This window comes from Penicillium cinerascens, assembly GCF_028974065.1.
Source record: "Penicillium cinerascens strain IBT 15544 chromosome Unknown scaffold_4_segment0_segment0, whole genome shotgun sequence".
Classification (NCBI taxonomy): domain Eukaryota; kingdom Fungi; phylum Ascomycota; class Eurotiomycetes; order Eurotiales; family Aspergillaceae; genus Penicillium; species Penicillium cinerascens.
Window position 1 is genome coordinate 1,938,518 of NW_026695297.1, and position 19,005 is coordinate 1,957,522.

The 19,005-nt window shown below is 50.8% G+C and overlaps 9 protein-coding genes across 9 annotated transcripts; 5 read left to right on the forward strand and 4 right to left on the reverse strand.

Moving 5' to 3' along the window:
- Positions 1–427: 427 nt before the first annotated feature.
- Positions 428–1,059, reverse strand: N7498_008711 (F1F0 ATP synthase subunit f; the record flags this gene model as incomplete). The annotated part of the gene is made up of 5 exons (XM_058455773.1): positions 428–453; positions 509–574; positions 628–781; positions 926–940; positions 1,012–1,059. 5 exons carry the CDS (start codon positions 1,057–1,059, stop codon positions 428–430), a joined length of 309 nt encoding a protein of 102 aa, XP_058305761.1.
- Positions 1,060–1,349: 290 nt separating this feature from the next.
- N7498_008712 (ETC complex I subunit) lies at positions 1,350–2,124 on the forward strand (the record flags this gene model as incomplete). Its single annotated transcript, XM_058455774.1, has 3 exons — positions 1,350–1,588; positions 1,646–1,756; positions 1,815–2,124. 3 exons carry the CDS (start codon positions 1,350–1,352, stop codon positions 2,122–2,124), a joined length of 660 nt encoding a protein of 219 aa, XP_058305762.1.
- Positions 2,125–2,550: 426 nt separating this feature from the next.
- N7498_008713 (uncharacterized protein) lies at positions 2,551–2,840 on the reverse strand (the record flags this gene model as incomplete). The annotated part of the gene is made up of 2 exons (XM_058455775.1): positions 2,551–2,774; positions 2,831–2,840. 2 exons carry the CDS (start codon positions 2,838–2,840, stop codon positions 2,551–2,553), a joined length of 234 nt encoding a protein of 77 aa, XP_058305763.1.
- A 742-nt stretch (positions 2,841–3,582) lies between these two features.
- On the reverse strand, positions 3,583–5,635 carry N7498_008714 (catalase; the record flags this gene model as incomplete). The annotated part of the gene is made up of 11 exons (XM_058455776.1): positions 3,583–3,656; positions 3,710–4,138; positions 4,197–4,281; positions 4,336–4,623; positions 4,674–4,797; positions 4,848–4,855; positions 4,907–4,999; positions 5,052–5,262; positions 5,339–5,362; positions 5,419–5,548; positions 5,602–5,635. The coding sequence occupies 11 exons, from the start codon at positions 5,633–5,635 to the stop codon at positions 3,583–3,585; spliced, it is 1,500 nt and encodes a 499-aa protein (XP_058305764.1).
- A 966-nt stretch (positions 5,636–6,601) lies between these two features.
- On the forward strand, positions 6,602–8,187 carry N7498_008715 (uncharacterized protein; the record flags this gene model as incomplete). The annotated part of the gene is made up of 5 exons (XM_058455777.1): positions 6,602–7,022; positions 7,078–7,382; positions 7,456–7,577; positions 7,628–8,087; positions 8,140–8,187. 5 exons carry the CDS (start codon positions 6,602–6,604, stop codon positions 8,185–8,187), a joined length of 1,356 nt encoding a protein of 451 aa, XP_058305765.1.
- A 909-nt stretch (positions 8,188–9,096) lies between these two features.
- On the forward strand, positions 9,097–10,836 carry N7498_008716 (GMC family oxidoreductase; the record flags this gene model as incomplete). The annotated part of the gene is made up of 1 exon (XM_058455778.1): positions 9,097–10,836. The coding sequence occupies one exon, from the start codon at positions 9,097–9,099 to the stop codon at positions 10,834–10,836; it is 1,740 nt and encodes a 579-aa protein (XP_058305766.1).
- Positions 10,837–11,228: 392 nt separating this feature from the next.
- On the forward strand, positions 11,229–12,302 carry N7498_008717 (deoxyhypusine monooxygenase; the record flags this gene model as incomplete). Its single annotated transcript, XM_058455779.1, has 2 exons — positions 11,229–11,698; positions 11,777–12,302. The coding sequence occupies 2 exons, from the start codon at positions 11,229–11,231 to the stop codon at positions 12,300–12,302; spliced, it is 996 nt and encodes a 331-aa protein (XP_058305767.1).
- Positions 12,303–12,424: 122 nt separating this feature from the next.
- N7498_008718 (DNA-directed RNA polymerase I core subunit RPA12) lies at positions 12,425–12,920 on the reverse strand (the record flags this gene model as incomplete). The annotated part of the gene is made up of 3 exons (XM_058455780.1): positions 12,794–12,920; positions 12,497–12,728; positions 12,425–12,443 (listed from the first exon to the last, which is right to left on the reverse strand). Exons 1-3 carry the CDS (start codon positions 12,906–12,908, stop codon positions 12,425–12,427), a joined length of 366 nt encoding a protein of 121 aa, XP_058305768.1. The 5' UTR covers positions 12,909–12,920.
- A 349-nt stretch (positions 12,921–13,269) lies between these two features.
- On the forward strand, positions 13,270–18,796 carry N7498_008719 (putative sister chromatid cohesion protein Mis4; the record flags this gene model as incomplete). Its single annotated transcript, XM_058455781.1, has 4 exons — positions 13,270–13,435; positions 13,503–13,692; positions 13,748–13,884; positions 13,941–18,796. 4 exons carry the CDS (start codon positions 13,270–13,272, stop codon positions 18,794–18,796), a joined length of 5,349 nt encoding a protein of 1,782 aa, XP_058305769.1.
- Positions 18,797–19,005: the final 209 nt, after the last annotated feature.

A 19,005-nucleotide genomic window follows, 5' to 3' on the forward strand; every position in this document is an offset into this window, starting at 1 on the left:
TCGTTGAGATGATCTCGGGTTTGAAGCTGAGGCTTGGCTGCTTTCGGTCGGGGGCCCCACACCGCCCACTCATTGTCACTGAGAGAACTGCGCAGCCCAGACGCGTTCTGCGAATATAGATGCTAAGACAAGGTAAAGTCGGTCAAAACTGTTTCGTTCGAGACTCTAATTGTCTAGGATGACGTTGCTTTATTATGCAGGCACAGGCGCCGTGCTTGAGTGAGTGGGCGAGTGCAGAGTTCGACAAGCCAGAACATTGATCTATAGAACCCTACATGGTGCTATAGAAGCTACGATTGGCGGAAGCATCTTATAGTGAAACAATGAGATTCAAAAAGTCTCTCTAATTCCTACACACTGCCTTGCTCTGGGTCAGAGGACGCAGTATATACATCAATCCTCCACCCGTTCAATCAAAAGAAAAGATTTAGTGAGGGTGGTTCTTGTGGTGGCCTATTCAACTGTCAGTAAATCTTGCAGAGAATGACATGGATTATAGGATACTCACGCAGGTGGAAGTAGTACTCCATGCTGTAGCCGAGGATCAGGATACCGCCAATGGCGTGGACCAGGGCTGTTCAAATTAGCTTTCGTATCATGCCAGTCTTGACATATTTCAATACTTACGGACACCGGAGGCATTTTTGCCGTTGAAGTAGCGGGCCTGGTAGCGGCCGATGAGACCGGTGGCCTTAGTCTGGGGAGCAGGGCCACGGGGAAGACCGGCGTAGAAGTTCACAACGCGCTCCATGCGAGCAGCATCCTGAGCAGCACCAATGGCCTTTATATGTATGTTAGCGGTCGTTTGGGGTGGCAAGGGCGCGATATATCTCCTCTAGCTCGCACGAAAAAGACTTCGGGAAGGCACGGGGCCGGGAGGGGCGTAGGGAGCGATGGTAGGCACGAGGTGTTCTGGGTAACTCACGTTGGGGGAGGCGATCTAAAACAATAATAAGTATCATATGGAAAGGCTTGCGACAGCCATTTGATGGGTCAATCGGGTGTTCGTACCTTGGGAGGGATCAGGGTCGAGAGACCACGGCGGACAATGTAGCTCATCTTGTCTGACTGGAAGGGGTCAAAAATTTGTCGCAACGAATGCGGTCGGGTTCAAACAACGTATGGAACCCGTCAGAGACAACTCACTGTGGTTTGCAGCGCAAGTGAACCGGGGTAGACAGATGATGCAGAAGGGAGAGAACCTTTGGCCGGGAAGCGGGTGGTCGGATGAGCCAATGTGCGCTAAACCCCTTTCGGGTGTGCCGTGACCTGCACTCTGCGATTGACGATTAACACCTCCTCTCGACTATCGCTGCCCCCATCCCACCCCACTCCTTCCATCGCACACCATGTCGCTCTTCAGAATTGGAGGTGCTGCTGGCCTCCGGGCGACCCGCCTGGTCGCTCCCGTCAATGCCCGCTTTGCCTCCAATGGTGCCCGGGGCACTCAGGCTCCTGTCAAGACCAACCCGTCCGAGGCTCCTACCTCGACCTACTCCAGCAGCTCCTTGATCAACAAGGAAGGCCCTGCTGAGGCGATGACCCATCATCAGCCGGACTACGATGCAACCATTGACCACGGCACTTCGTATGCTTTCCTACTTTCGCCGCCGCCGCAAACCTTTCGCTAACACCAATTTCCTAGAAATTTCTCTCCGGTGCCCAAGCGCGTTATGGATGGCTCTGAGCCCGGTAACTCCCTGCCCGCTGCCGTTCTCTCCGGAGCCCCTACCGACCTTCAGGCCCGCACTGTCCGGTAAGACAAGAACCAACCAATAGAACCCGACCTATATAAGCTAACATTCAACGCGCAGTATCTACCGTCCCACAAAGGCCGCTACTCAATCTGGCCACTGGCACGGTCACCACTGGCGTATGGACTGGGATATCCTGCAGAAGGGCCACCGGTGGGAGAATCCCCTGATGGGCTGGCAGTCGTCTGCCGATGCCATGCAAGGCACCAATCTCAAGTTCAAGTCGAAGGAGGACGCCATTGCCTTTGCTCAGAAGCAGGGATACGAATACTTTGTCCAGGAGCCAAACGAGCGCCGGTTCGTGCCCAAGGCTTATGCCAACAACTTCGTCCACGAGTCTAGGAAGCTCAAGCACATCAAGACCAAATGAGTGCGTTTTTCTCGTGTATCATGTACATAATTACAGGTTTTTCTTTTCATCAAAATGAAGTTCATCCCATACAATACTTCGATTTCCTGGGTAAATAAAGGGCTGAGTGGATTGGGGCTTCCGCCTTCGTGCCCAGGTGGGCTTGATCTCGCTTCTTTCACGTTTTGAGCTTGGTAGTGCAGTTGCAAAGGTCTACCCAGGCGGGAACTACAGGGTTGTATGAAAACCCTCCAGGACTTGCTTAAAAAGTTGCCAAGGGAGTTCACTCAACGACCAAGTCAGTCTTGGTAAGACGGTACCTCCGACAAGCAGTATTTCCGAAAGACAACATTCAATATCTTCAATTATTCATCCACATCTCATCCATATCTCATCCACATCTCATCCACATCTCATCCATATCTCATCCATATCTCATCCAGCCAATTACATTAAGTCACCGTACTCATGGCCCTCCTCCTCCAGCTGCTCATCCTTGTGCAGGTAATCCTTCATCTTATCCATCTCACCCTCCTCCTTCTTGTCCTGGGGTTGCTGGCTGTCCTTGTCATGGTGCTTACAATCCTTGTTCTTATGGTGATGAAGGATTCTCTCGAAGAAACCCTCGTGCTCGTGCTCGTGAACGGGATTCGACTCTTGGGGGTTCGACTCTGTGACGATCAGTCTCAAGAACCAACAAGGTATAAGTGTGATTGGAAGCACTCACTGTCGGCCATGATGTTTAATGTATTGGGTGGCAGAGCTCACAGAAACCTCTTGATACGTTGATATGTATTTGGATGATTTTGTATGATGTTAAATGATGGAACAAAAAGGCGGGGAATAGAGCATAGCTATAAAGCATGAGCTGGGATCTAATAATGGGTCACACTATATCATCCAATAAGGCATCAAATAACATGGTGGAGCTGTAGTAAGGCGACTTTCGCACAATAGGCCGTTGGAACAGTGAGCGCGTCATCGAACAACATCTGAAGGCTAAAAGCGTGTTGATGCTGGGAGGAAGTTTAATTTGCGGTAGATCCCGATTGAATTGTTATCCTAGGGGAAAATACCGCGTGGGGTGAAGGTTACTTTTATTGGATTAGAAGTATTGCCACATTTGGTTTCGAAGCGTGCCGCAATATTACTGGATCTGGAGCTGGTGATGCAGTCTGCGTGGGTCTAAATGGATCACTTTGGAGGTTGCTCTCGGCAGAATCCCGAACGGACTGTTTCAGGACTTGGGTAATCGCGGGTCTAGAAGACAGATATAGAAATGCAAACGTCAATAGCTCGTACGATGACGGCTAGTCATCATACGAAGCGTCATGGGTGATCTCTGTGTTGATAAGTGCCAAATCCAGATTCTAGTGTCATTCTACTACTAAAGCTATCTTGTAAGATCAGACATTCGATTAAGTAAAAATTGCATTCTGATGAATCTGAACCGAATCAAAGAGAACCCCATTAGAAGCACTACTTTTTAATCGCGGCTTCAGTCGCCTTTCTAACCCTAGCGCCAAGATCCTGGTTAACACGACCAAACAGTGCTGCCAATAAGTCAGTATGATTTTCCTCATCTCAAGAGGAGCAGTAAACAAACCGTAAACCTCATTACGCAGGTTTGGCGACTTAACCTCCCTAATACTCCCAGCAAGATTCTCAACGACTCTCTCCTGATGTCCCGGATCGCGGCCAATAACATCCCACAAAGCAGCAGGTTGAACAAAATCATCGTCCGTGATATGGCTGGTGTAGCTTGTAACTTCACCGACCCATTTCTCGTGTTCTGTATGCAGGGCCAGTGACTTGGGACTGACGCCTTTGACTTCTGGGTAAAACTTGGTTGGTTGGAGGGAGGAGTTGACGTAGTTTGGATCGCCGCCGTAGTTGCCGTCGGATCTCATTTTGCCATCTCGCTCGAAAGGGCAATATACTTGGACCTTGGCTGCGTTTGTTGGAAGTTGTTGGTAATTGACACCGATGCGGTAGCGGGCTGCGTCGGGGTAGGCGAAAAGACGGGCTTGGAGAACTGGGTTGGGAATCATCAGTATCTAGGCTTCGGATGACTGGATTGATAATTGACTTACCGGGGTCGGCGGAAGCTGAAAACCCCGGGACCATAGTGGATGGAGAAAATGCCGCCTGCTCGATATCGGCGAAATAGTTGTTGGGCTGATTTATATAGTTAGAAACTGTCAATTCACTTAAGAGGACAGCGAAACTCACGTTACGGGTCAGGGTCATCTTGCCAATCTTCCTCAAGGGAAAGTCCGTGTGTGGCCAGACTTTGGTCATATCGAAGATATTCCACCGGTAGTTCTCGGCCTCAGATGGATCCATGACTTGGACAAAGACATCCCACGAGGGATAGTCTTGTCTTTCAATGGCCTCAAACATATCCCGAATCATGTAGTCAGGGTCCTCGCCGGCAATTTTAGTTGCTTCTTCCCGAGTGAAGTTCTTGACACCCTGCCGGGTCTTCATGTGGATCTTGATGTACTTGAACGAGCCATCCTAATGCAGAGTTAGTTGGTGCTATACAATGGCAAGTTGTGTCATCTTACCTCTTTGGTGAACTTATAGGTGTGTCCACTATAGGAGTTCAGATAACGAACTGACTTAGGTGTTCCACGATCGCTGAAAAGAACCAGGAGCTGGTGAATTCCTTCTGGGTTTCCAACGTGGAAGCTAGAAATTGTTAGCACTTAGTACGCAGAACCTTTGATGGCTATTCATACTCCCAGAACTAAATGTAATGTCAGATTTCGTATAATTAAGCTTGGGAACTGCCGCATACCATGTTTGCATCAGGAAGATGAGACCGCGGGTGCCTCTTGTGAGAACGGTTCATGGAAGGGAACTTGATGGGATCCCGAATGAAGAAGACCGGCTTCTTAGGTATTAGCGGGTGCAGTCATTCTTCGTACACGGGGCTTGCTCACGGTATTGTTGAAGACCCAGTCTAGATTGCCTTCATCGGTATACATCTTCATTGCCCAGCCATGGACATCTCGAGATGTATCGGCAGAGCCTGACTCCGGGCCGACGGTGGAAACTCTGAGTAGAACCGGAGTCTTTTTTCCAGCCTTGTTGAGAAAGCTGGCGGATGTTATATCGGAGCAGTCGGCTTCCGCTTCGAATTCTCCGTATGCTCTATGGGTGGAGAAATAGATAAGCTCGTTGTCCAGGGTAGGAATACCCCAGGGCTCCAGGCCTCGGATTGACTTACCCGATAGCTTTGGCGTGAACGACGCTGGAAGAATTCCAATGTCAGCCGTAATTCACCTTTTCCAGTTGAGTCACTCTTACCGCTCCGGGATTCTCTCGCGAGAGAAATGTGCGAGAGTCTCAATGAGCTGGGTGTCCTGAAGGAGACCAAGACCACCACCCTGTCTGTTTCTCATCAGCACAGCAGTGCTGCTGCTTGCGAAGGGACAGCCTTCTTAGAGTCAGCATTAAAAAAAATTTGGTGACTGATTTGATATTGCTGACCTTCTGCAAGAGTGTAGTACTTGTCAGCCGACATGATGAGCTCAAAAGCAAAAATCCTCGACAATTGAGACTTTTGAAAAGATCAGAATGAATTGAAATTTTTTCTCTGAGATATGTAGGTACCCTGCACCGGGAGCTCATAATGGCTTTATTGTACCGCGACTGATACCGCTATTTGGGTTCTCCATCCGCCGCCTCCGCCAGTGTATTACATCATTCCTGTCCGCCCACTGCAAGACGTTCGTCGGACCCGGATAAGCTCGAATTAAAATTGGCATCTATTGATTGGCCTATCGCCGAAAATTCCATGGCCCAAGAACCAGTTGCCCACAGACGCATATGCGTGGCGGCCCGCTATCGTCATGCATGTAAGCTCATTTCGGCCGTATCGAGAAGTGAGGTCGAAGTCGAGACGATCAACTTTCGGCATCTCCTGGTAAGCTTGAGTGTCAATTGACCCTGTAGCCGTGTCTACCTAGGTGGCGCAGTGGGTTGGAGGAGCTGAGCTCAACGGTCCCTGGTTCTTCCTCGTCGATTCCTGTTATATTAAATTGTTGCCCGGAATGTTTCCAGGGTTATTGAGAGGGTCAACGCGGCAGCAGTATTTCGTCGGGCTAAGATCCAGGTTAGGAACGCAGATGGGTGACTGGGTCGATACTATTACCAGATTGAGCTTTTGACGGGCGGTGGATCGATCTTGTTAAATTCGCCGCCCCACCTTTCATCATCGTGGACATCTAACCGCGGCACGACTTCAGTGTTTTTGTTTTTTTGCCCTTGGTAGATGCAGAAATTTCGAGTAAAGGGGTCAATAGATTTCCCTGTGGAGTGACGCTCCTGAACCAGTCTCAATCGGGACTCCCAAAGGCTCAGCATTACAAGATTCTTCGCGCCATCCTGGTTATTACTCTCACATACCGACAGAACATTTTGCCTAACCGTTTGGGGTTATACTATGCCATCGGGCAATGAAACCGGTGGGTCTCGTTCTGGAAGGAGCATGCCCTCCAACGATGCTCCCCGATTCGCCTTCGTGTCGGAGAACAATCAAGCAGACGCCCGAAGCCATGCAATGCGCGAGCACTGGAGACAGCGACACAGCCGCAAAAATAGCGGGAAAGCCAAAAGAATCCAGCCGAAACTCCTACCCACCCCGACATCTTCCCAAGATCGAATCCAAAAACCCAGGGATCATCTCAGCCGAGACCGTTCAACCCGCTCTCAGAGTTCATCTACTAAGCAGTCGGAAGCTACTTCCACCACCGAGATTGAACGGAGCCGATACAACAAAGAAACGGCGCTCGGTATTACCCCACAGCTCTTGAATGGAATGAGCCATGCTTTGTCAACTGCGAGGCTTGATCCCTTCCAACAATTCCCGGTGGAGTTGACACCCCAGCATCACAAACTACTGCATCACTGTACGTTTACGGCCTGCTGTTCATGGATCTGAAACCCATCTCATTGAACTCACAGGGATTGGAACGCATGCTACCATGATGTTCGAGGACCTGGATATCCCGACTTTCAATCCAATGAAGGACGTTTGGTTCCCACTAGATTTGTCCAACGCGTCATCTTTTAACGCTATCATGGCTCACTCTGCAGCTCACCTAGCTCAGCTCTATGCGGGGACGAGTTCGCAAAGAGCAACCAACTCATCCGCTGCCTTAACATTCAAAACTGAAGCGGTGAGAATACTCCACGAGTGGCTCTCCGACCCAGAAAAAGCACTCAGTTGTGATGCATTTGCAGCTGTCATCCGACTCTTGACATTTGAGGTAAGTACACTCTACGCTAATGCCTAGTGCATCCCCCTCATTCCTGATGTGGCGGAACCTAATTCTTACACAGAGATACTGGGGCACGGCCGAAGAATGGAATATCCATCGCATCGGTCTCCACAAAATGATTGAAGCTAAAGGTGGAATCAGTAAGCTCCACGACAACTGGCGTTTGGAGCTTGTTGTCTACCTGTGGGTCCTAGGTTTTCATCCTTGCCTTGATCTAGTACTGATTCACGTAGTGTATCTCTTATGTCCAGGCCGTCCTGGTTTGAGTCGACCAATAACATCTCCGAAATCTCCGAGCCGTCCGCTAACGCCTTCTCGCTCGACCCAAATATGGACATCCAAAAGATACGCTGTCTTTGGTTGATATCGTTCATCCAAGACATGCGTACTTTTATGGGATTTTCCTCACGATTCTATGTCCGCGGCCTCTCGGCATACCCATCCCTCTACGATGCTGTTACTCTTCTCCGCGCTGACTTCCAAGCTTATCATACGAACAAAAGTCCGTCGGGTGGACCGGAAATGGCCGTATCAGACTATAACAGGTTGGCCTGCCTGTTCTCAATCTGTATCATGATGCAAGACTCGATATCGTCCCCACTCGGCGGCCCCGTGGGCTCCCCGGGCCCCTCCCACGGTCTGGTCATGCTAGATGACGCTTTGGCTAATTCCCGGACTCTTTGGCAAGATTCCGTCAGTAATCTGCGTCCATTTCTACTCCACCACTTAATAGAATGCCATCTAGACGGGCCGCAAAAGATCGATTACATCGGGAGAATGGTGGAAGTGCTAAGCCATTTGAGTTTAGAGGCCGGGATTGGGGTGGAAAAATGTCTTCTAAACATGCTGTGCCGCACTCAGGCTGCACAGTCGACATTTTTAGTGGATGATGGTTGGACCCCTGATTCGCTCTTGTCATCTTTGCATGGACAGTAACAAATTCACCTTTTCAAGGAACTGCAAAACGTGGCAAAGGCAGCCTGGCTTTCGGGAATGCCATGAACCGACGATCATCTGTAGCTTGGACACGAAGCAAATACCGTAATTCAGGACTCGGCCGTGATTATTGGTTATAATTCGTTGCAGTAGTGACTCCGAATTGGGAAGGCCTAAGCCACCAATTACAATCCCGGCTTTGTACACCCGAAACCGCGTCAAAGGCTTACTTGAATCATAGATCATCTGTATTGAAGCTACGTTTAAACTTTAGCCCCTCTCAGACCGTCTCCCGTGCCAAACTCACTTTTACTACTATTTTTTACGGATACTGCAGTGTACAGCCTGACTGCAGATGTAATTAAGGCCCACAAACTTGCCGCCTGGATTCTGCCGGTTCTATTATGCCCATCTGGCCGCTAGGACCTCTCAGACCACCATATCGGCTGGGAGTAAAGGGTGGGCCTTAATTACATCTGCAGTCAAGCTGTAGGTGCTTTTGTGAGAGGGTGCACAGCTCGGGAGGATGGATCGTCATGGCATCATCATGACTTGGGGGATTGTCATTGGATCATGGCTTCGGGATTTGAACTTTTAAGGCGCCACGATCCACGGTACAACGTGGTACCGCATGTTTGTCTCCAAACTGGGGAAACTCCAAGTGTGAGGTAGAGTGAGATATAAGAGAGGCCCCGAAGACGAGCAATTGAACCTCCATCGCAACAACTCACTCTTCAAACTACTTCTCTTCTTCACTCTGAACATCATGGTAGCCTTGGACGGAGCTCGCTTTGACTTTGTCGTCGTTGGCGGCGGCACTGCCGGCAACACAGTCGCCGGTCGTCTCGCTGAGAACCCCAACGTCACCGTCCTGGTCGTTGAAGCTGGTATCGGTAACCCTGATGAGGTGTCCGATATTACTACACCTGCCTTGGCTATGGATCTGCGCGATAGTCAGTATGACTGGGCGTATAAGACTACATTGGTCAAGCGTGACGACTACGAACGCATTGAAAAGCCTAATACCCGTGGCAAAACCCTCGGAGGGAGTTCCTCGCTAAACTACTTCACCTGGGTCCCGGGTTGCAAGGCCACATTTGACATGTGGGGTGAATATGGTGGTGACGAGTGGACCTGGGATCCTCTTGTGCCTTACCTTCGCAAGAGCGCTACCTACCATGATGACCCCAGGCTCTACTCGCCTGAACTGAAGAAAATCGGCAGTGGCGGACCGATTCCTATTGCGCACGCCGAACTGCTTGACGAGATGAAGGACTTCCGAAGCCTTCTAACCAAGGCGTGGGAGTCTACGGGTCAACCACTGACTGAAAACATCTATGATGGCGAGATAAATGGTCTCACGCATTGCTGTGATACGATCTATCGCGGTCAACGCTCCGGTAGTTGGTTGTTTGTCAAGGACAAGCCCAACATTACTATCGTGTCTCAGGTGCATTCCAAGCGCCTAATCATCGATGAAGCAGACCGCTCCTGCAAAGGCGTCACTGTCATTGATCCCTCCGGCAAGGAGCTCAATTTCTATGCCACCAGGGAGGTTATTTTATCCCAGGGCGTCTTCGAAAGCCCTAAGCTTCTGATGCTAAGCGGTATCGGCCCGAACCGTGAACTTTCCAAGCATGGTATCAACACAATCGTCAATTCCGAACACGTCGGCCAGCACCTTATCGACCATCCCGGTGTTCCATTTGTCCTACAAGTCAAAGACGGCTACGGGATGGAAGACCACCTGCTACGCAAAGGTCCGGAACATACCGCTACCGTCAACGCCTACAAAAACGGCAATAAGGGCCCCATGGGCTCAGGGCTGCTAGAGATGGTGGGATTCCCCCGTATTGACTCATATCTCGAGAAAGACCCCGCCTACGTCCAAGCCAAGAAGGCCAACGGAGGCGCAGACCCGTTCTCGCCCATGGGCCAACCGCACTTCGAACTAGACTTCGTCTGCATGTTTGGCACCGCCTTCCAATGGCATTTCCCAACACCGAAGAAAGGCCAGCACACCTGTGTGGTTGTCGATCTTGTACGACCTGTGTCTGATCCAGGAGAGGTGACGCTGAATAGTGCGGACCCGCTCGTGCAGCCCAACATCAACCTGAACTTCTTCGCGAATGACCTCGACATCATTGCCATGCGCGAAGGCATTAGGTTCAGTTATGACGTTCTCACGAAGGGAGAGGGGTTCAAGGATATTGTTATCGGAGAGTACCCGTGGGAAATGCCGTTGGATGACGACAAGGAAATGAAGAGAGCTGTCCTGGATCGATGCCAGACCGCTTTCCATCCTTGTGGTACTGCGAGATTGTCGAAGAATATTCAGCAGGGTGTCGTTGATCCGAAGCTGAAGGTCCATGGGGTTAAAAATCTCAGGGTTATTGATGCTTCGGTCATCCCGGTCATTCCTGATTGTCGTATTCAAAATTCGGTCTATATGGTCGGTGAGAAAGGGGCTGATTGTATCAAGGCTGATCATAAGGATCTTTACTAATTGTCATGCTGCGGTTACCTGTGGTTACTTTGGGATCTCCAACTGGGAACTTTCATTTTTGTCGAAAGGAAAATCGTACATAATCCATAGTTTTTGATCAAGAATGTGTTCCAGTGACTACCACCCTAGCAGCGTTTGTAGGCTTTCTGCTCCTGGTAAGAGGTCATTTCAGACATCATAATCACTACAAACATTATTTAGCACCAACTTGGCGACGAGCGAGGTACCTTGTGAAAGTATAAAGAGTAGAATTTGGGCGGGCCAACCACATCCGAATCGGCGCAGCCCCGCCACCCCACTCTAAAAATCGATGATAAGATCAAAAAGATTGCGCCCTCAAACCCTTCAACACCACTTTACTTTTTGCATATACCCCCCTCTCTCCTTACAAAATGTCTCCCTCCGCGAACGAGACCGTCCTGACCCTCCGCAAGGTCCTCACCTCCGAATCCGAGCCCCTCGCTCGCCGCTTCCGCGCACTATTTTCCCTCAAGCACCTCGCATGCCTGCAGCCCCCGACCGAGCAGAGCCTCCCGGCCATTGAGGCGATCGCTGCTGGTTTCGCATCGCGCTCGGCGTTGCTCAAGCACGAGCTTGCGTACTGCCTCGGCCAGACCCGCAACCACGACTCTGTCTCGTACCTGCAGCAGGTCGTGAAGGATGTTGAGGAGGATGCGATGTGCCGTCATGAGGCCGCGGAGGCTCTTGGTGCCCTGGGCTATGACGACAGCTTGGATATTTTAAAGAAACTGCGGGATGATGAGAACGAATTGGAGATTGTTCGGGAGACTTGCGATATTGCGGTCGATCGTATCATGTGGGAGAACTCCGAGGAGAGAAAGGCTGAAAAGTTGAAGCCCAGGTATGTTTTACTACAGCACTACGAGACAACGGGGTGTTTCATGCTGGAGCATTGCTAATGTATTCTTTTCAAATCTAGTGACTTCACCTCTATTGATCCCGCGCCCCCTATGCCGCTGCAAGCCAGCGAGCCCTCCATCCCGGACCTGGAGAAGACATTACTCGACACCAAGCTCCCTCTCTTCCAAAGATACCGCGCCATGTTCGGCCTCCGAGACCTCGCCTCGCCGCCCGACCTCCCCACGGCAGTCGACGCCGTAAACGCCCTGGCCAAGGGCCTCAAGGACCCCTCTGCTCTGTTCCGCCACGAAGTCGCCTTCGTCTTCGGACAGCTCTGCCACCCTGCCTCGATCCCGTGCCTTACAGAATGCCTCGGCGACCTGAAGGAGCAGGGTATGGTGCGACACGAGGCTGCCGAGGCCCTTGGAAGTCTGGGTGACGAGGAGGGTGTTGAGGAGACCCTGAAGAGCTTCCTGAACGACCCTGAGCAAGTGGTCCGGGATAGTGTGATTGTGGCTCTTGACATGGCGGAGTTTGAGAAGAGTGGTCAGGTTGAGTATGCGCTGGTGCCGGATGGCAATGCCACTGCAGTTCCTGCAGCATGATGGAATCTCTGGATGAAAAATAAAAAATGTCGTGACGTCGTTATTTTGATACTCTTATCCCGCTCTGTTATACAGCCAAAACATAGACCCGTTTCTTTCTTTGTACAATCCTCCGCTTTTGCTCAGTTGTTCGTGGTTTCCCTGTAAGGAAGATTAGTCTCTGGCTTGGTGGGATGTAAAGTGGGATGCCATACTTGTGACCACAAACACAGCGAAAGAACACGGTACTTCCTTCGTCTGCACTGCGCAGCTGGACGGTGGTAAAGAACATCTGCTTGCGCCCACATTTTTCGCAAACCTTGTCTATAAGGGCCTCTGTTTTCCGGTCTTCGGCAGACAGGGTCTGGACTGCAGATCGCCTGGCTCTCAGTGCCGAGGGGAATGCGGAGGGCTTCGATTCCGAGACGATGGTGTCAGGGACAGTGTCTGAAGATATGTTAGCTTATCAAAGTCCAGAGAATTTCATCCGAAAGCTCAATTAAACCACCCACCCTTGTTCCGGGCTCCGCAGACCATGCAGTGTAGAGTCGCATTCGCATCTCCGGTGGACTCGCGCAGCAGATTGCCGCAGTCGGTGCAGAAGATCAAGGAACCGATGACGGACATGTTGGCAGTGAAGTACACAATGCAGAGAACTTGCCAAAAAGTAGATCTAGCACAAAAAAGAAGCAAGCTGATCAATGTCAAAGTAGACCGCGGATCGAGACTTTTTTTTTGACCGCACGGGCCACCGCGATACCCACGAAGGCGGTCAAGCGCGGCAGTTTTATGCTCCGATGAAAGTGATGAACAGTGGATACGTTCATCGTGAGCTCCCTCTGGTGTTCTGAGGCTCCCTGCATCCCGACTAGAGAGCGGATCCGTGAAGCATTCCATAAATGCTCACACCGCTTGTCATGACGCTGCCCCGAGCAGTTCTTCTTTCCTTTGACTAGCGCCTTCCTTTCCCGACTTGGTAACCGCCATAATGGATCAGAATGGACGTCAGGGTGTCCAGGTTGTCATCAACGGCCTCTCGCAGCCGCACGAGGCCTATGGCTCCAATATGCCTCTCCAGAATCACTCTCGGTCTCTGTCGGTGGATGAGGCGCTGCAGTACTCGTCCATGTCCAGCGCTCCTGTCTTTGGTTTCGGTTTGTCACTCCGTGAATGTTCCCCGAATAACTGCGGAAAGGTGTCTGACTGTTGCTCTCATTCCAGATTGTGTCATTCGTCCCGATGTTGGGCGGCCGGCTACTACCACCTCGATAAACCATGTGCTTCAAGCTGGTCGTAACACTCTGAGTGAGCTAGATGCGGATATTCAGTCAGGGCAGGACGAGTCAAGTCGCCTGGAGACGTCGCGGGAGTACCTTCAACAATTGCTGGATGGGGAGCATTTGACAGAATTGTGAGGAATATTTGACTCCGTTTGCTCAACTTTCGCTGACGCTTTTTGTCCCAAGCAAATTCAAGCTTCCTCCTGTTTTTGGCCGCAGCCAACCTTTACGTCCGGACGATGCCGACGGTCCTCCGAATATTCGCAACCAGCTCGGCGCCTTTGCGCGCATGATGCTCGATTCTACAGACATAGCCTTCAGATGTGAGAGACTTGACAAGATTTGGTGGTAGTTTGAACAATTCACTAATCGGTCTCAGATCCCGATACATCCCCTCCCAAGGTCAAACCCGAGAAAAAGACATCGGTCTCAAAGCCTACAGCTTCTTGGAATCAGCAAGCAGCCCAGGCGAATCGATCAGTCTCAGCTTCCTATCAGCCGTCTCCCTCGTCCAGCCAAATAGCCGTGGTCATTCCATTCCAACCCACGCCTCCGAAATACAGCCAGCCTAAGAAGCCAAAAGTGAATGTCAAGGGTTACGACACGATGACGGCTGTGTGTCTGAAGGACCAGAAGGAAGAGGCAGATGATGCTCTGCTGAAACTGCAGGATCTTCTACACGAAGTATTCGAAGCGGAAGATCAGATCGAACCAGATGCCTCAGTTGCTCCGACTCCCGACAGACCGAACCCTATATTTGTGAATGCAAGATCAGTAGAGGTGCACGGGGTTGTGCTTTCAAGTGATGCTCATAATCGGATCCAGAAAGCCATTCGGAAAGTGACTGGGTTCGACAGGCTACAAGACATCCCCTCGGATTATCTCAACCGGATTCAGAAGCTCTGCGAAAAGCCAATAGTGGCTGCCCAGGCACCAGATCTTAGCTTGAACGATCCATCAAGCGAGACTGAAGCGCAGGAATGGGCAGGAAAGGTCGAGGATGTACTGAATGCTTTGCTCGCCATTGGAACTCTTCTCCAGACCATGTCTGGTCATCAGACTGAACGTGACCTTTGCCCAGAAGATCTCATTGAGGCCATTCCAACTGTTCTGAACCAAGCTTTTGACCGTTGCATTATTCCTGCCGTTGAAGCTCGATCTGGTGGCAAAGATTCCGAGTATTTTTCTTTTTACTCGAGCCAAAAGCGAATCATCGGAACCTTGATTCACCAGAGCAAGAAGGTGCTCGCTCTTTTTGCGGACTTCTTGTCTCGAATTGAAATCCCAGAAGGGACAATCACAGCTGCCGAATTCTTTGCAGCCAAGTTGATTTTCGTCGAAAATGCTTACAATGACAAAGATTCCACCATCGGGTATCAAAGATTTGAGCCAGCAAGACGTGGAGCAATGGACGTCCTTGCTAAGATCTTTTCCAAGTACCCCGATCAACGTCCGTACATCTTGGATGAAATTCTTGGCTCCTTGGAGAAGCTTCCCTCTACACGCCAAAGTGCGAGACAGTTTAAACTTGCAGATGGCAAAAATATCCAGCTTCTTACTGCACTTGTGCTTCAACTTGTGCAGACCACTGCTTTGGAAACACCCAGGTCATCCAAAACCAAGCGTCGTCTGCAAGCTCAGACCGGTGGCGAGGATGATGAATTGATGGGCGATGACGAAGACAAGAAAAAAGCAGTCTCGGACGATGAAGATGAGCTGGACGAATCCTTGGAACGCTTGGCGGCCAAGGTCAACAAATTATACGACAATGCGGTGCGCAGCGCGCAATACATTGTGAAATTTATAGTCCAACGTGCCATGACATCGACCAAGAGCGGCGATCAACCCTACCGAAACATCCTTGACCTCTTTACCGAAGACCTAATCAACGTTCTTGGTTTCACCGATTGGCCCGCCGCTGAGCTTCTTCTCCGAATCATGGCATCGCAAATGGTTGGTATCGCCGATCTCGACAAAAGTCCGGCCACTGCGAAGAGCATGGCTCTCGAGCTTCTTGGCTGGATGGGCTCTGCCATTTCGGATTTGATTGCGACTGCCCAGCACATGCTCCCTTCCTTGGATGATTCCGAAAGCGACCTCACGGATGAACTCAAGCAGCAGTTTGAGGACTTTTCATCCCGAGCGTTGCATCCGCAGGACTTGATAACTCCGAGGGGCCCATACAGGATGGCGCTCGAGTATCTTTCACAAGACAGAAACTCCGACAATTCGCAGCTGGCCAGTGCACGTGGCTACTATCTGGCTCATTGGGCAAAGACCGTCTGCAACCTATATTACAACTCCGACGACAAGGAGGAACTGGTCCATGACCATATGACTGACGAATTGGTGGTTCTTCTCTCGAGATCGTTCTCTGATTCTCGCTGGCTCGAGACACACAAACAATTTGATGCCATTTCTAACATCCATGGCCGGTTTGCCTATGTTTTGACAGTCCTAAACTCAAGCTTTGGCAAGGCTCTCGACACGATTCTCAAAGTGCTCTTGAATTCAATCGGCAGCGACCAAGCCAAGGTCCGCAGTCGGAGTTTGAAGAGTGTTATTTATATGCTGGAGAAAGATCCAAATCTCCTCGACCGAGATGCCGCAGTCATGCGCCTGATTCTGCGCTGCACCACGGACGCCTCGCCTATGGTCCGTGATTCCGCCCTATCTTTGATCGCGAAATGTATCGGGCTCAGACCGAAGCTTGAGGAGGAAGGCTGTCGCAGTATCCTCGCGTGCGCAGCTGACCAAACCGCCGGCGTTCGAAAACGCTGCATCGGCCTGCTCAAAGAACTTTACCACAAGACGCATCGGCAAGAATTGAAGTTGGCCATCCTTGACAGCTTCCTTCAACGTACTGACGATCACGAGGACACTGTGGCCACGGCAGCTCGTCAGACTTTTGAAGAAATTTGGCTGGTTCCTTTCCACGATTCTATTGATTCCACTTCCGACGGACCAAAGCTAAAGATGGCTCTTGGAGAGCAGGTCGGCTTGATTGTCGGTCTCGTCCAACGCAGCGACACTGCCCTTGATTCTCTTAGCACCTGCCTGAAAGCTGTGCTCTCGGACAAGTCCAAGTCCGCCTCGATGAACTTCAAGGTCTGCAAATCCATGGTTTCCATCATGTTCCAAAGACTGGTTGAAGATGCAGATGCCTCCGGGAAGGAATTCCAGCAGGCTCTCCTTCAGACGATCACCGTGTTCGCCAAGTCGGATGCAAAGCTGTTCACCCCGGACCAGTTGGAGGCTCTGCACCCATACATCGGTCACCTCTCCACCGCGGATGATCTCTTTATCTTCCGATCCGTTGTAGTGATCTACCGCTGCGTCTTGCCCGAGATATCCTCTTCACACAACACTCTTCTCAAGGAAGTGCAGAACGACCTCTTCAAGAGTGTTGCTAAGCTGGCCCGTTCAGAGCTCAACGAAGTCATGGCCTGCTTGTGGACAATTAACGGCGTTTTGAAAAACACAGACAGATTGGTCAAGTTGACGGTCTCCGTTCTCAAGCCTCTGCAGCAGTACAAGAGCGTTGATCTGTCAGCGGAGAAGAATGCCCAAGTTGCGAATCGAGCCAAAAGCTACATTCGCATTGCTGGCTGCGTCGGTCGTCACTGTGACCTTGAAAGTTATGCCAATCACTTCAAGACCCAATTCCCAACCTGGGGCGGCAAAACCGTGCCTGATCTGATGGTTGACTCGATCCTTCCTTTCACCTATTCTGACCAGCCCGTTGAGCTCAGAGTCATGGCTCTAGAGAGTTTGGGATCCATTTGCCAATCCTGGCCAGCCCAGTTTGGACGCGAACCTGCGCGGAAGACCTTTTCTCAAGTTTTCAAGGAAGATTCTCCAGCGTTGCACAACATCGTCCTTCGTTCATTTTCAGACTTCTTTGCTATGCATGAGGGCAAGTCTGAGAAAAATATGCAGACCACGAAATCAGACTCTCAGGAAGATTCGACCCGACTGGGAGGCTCATTGAAAGCCAGTGACAACGATGGTGCGGCTGCATTGATCGCTCAACACTTTCTCAAAAACATGGTTCAAGTGGCACAGTCACGACAGGATGCCTATTCGCTTACTGCCATTGAGCTCATTGCAAGTATCAATCGGCAAGGATTGGTGCATCCCAAAGAATGCGCCGGCGTTCTTGTTTCTTTGGAGACATCGACGGTGCCAGCGATTTCCAAGGTTGCCTTTGACACGCATAAGCAGCTTCACCAGCAGTACGAATCGATGTTCGAACGAGAGTACATGCGGTCGGTGCAGGAAGCCTTCTACTACCAGCGCGATGTCGTGGGTGATTCGAACGGTGCAACTGCTCGACCTTATGTCTCGAAACTGGCGCCATTGTTCGAGATCGTCAAGATCAGCAACAGCCGCTACCAGAAGAAGTTCCTGGCCAATCTCTGCGCCAAGGTCAACTTCGATCCGAAGAAACTTGTCATTCAAGGAGATCCTCCTGAACACGTTTTGCTGGCGCGCTTCATCTCTCAAAACCTTGCTTTCTTCGACTACGGTCAGCTTGCTGAAGTAGTCCCCACCATTACTGCCATGGAACGCATTGTCTCGTCGACCGGTACTGTCATTGCCCACGCCATCGAAACCGATATCTTCCCTACTCCCATCGGGCCACCAGTGCTCGAGACCCCTGCTGGTATGGTGGGGCTTACTCCCGAGCTACAAATGCAAATGATGCAGATGCAAATGCCAATGCCGCCAAGCGCACCACAACAGGTCGACCCGCCCACTCTTCGACGATTGGCTACAGCAGCTGCGTCTCTGTCGATGCTCTGGGAAGCACGAACGTACCTGCGACGTCTGTATTCAGTCCATTCTCACACTAAGGACAAGGATGGCAAGCCTGCCACGAAGGAACTCAACAAGACTGCGACCAAGGTGCACGGCGTGACTGGTGACAAGTTCTGGGAAGCTATTACTAGAAATATGGCTTCGCTGGACAGCGAGGAAGCTATGCTGAGCAAGTGCCGCGAGTTTTCTACTTTGTTGGCGATTGACGAGGAGTTCAAAGTGGACCGCGACGACGACGCTGATGGTGATCTCGACGCACCGGGCGATCTCGATGATATGGCATCTGGCCTCGGTGGATCCCGGCCCATGAAGCGCAAGAGCTCTGTTTCCAGCATTGGGCTCAACAAACGGCCCAAGAGTCGGAAAGGCTCCGTCGGCAAGAACCTGAGTGCCGAGCCGGACGGCTGGGATTGATTTACCGTCAATCGCCGAAGGACGATTGGACTTGATCTCGCTTTTGCTTTTCTTTCTTTACTTTTCTTTTTTTTCTCTTTTTCTACTCTACATACCCGGAGAGAACGGCGTTGACTTACATTCTCTGGATATTTATGGGGAACGGCTCGTTTTTATCTCAAGAACAGGCGGGGTGGATACATTATTTACTGAAGCTTCATTATGCATGC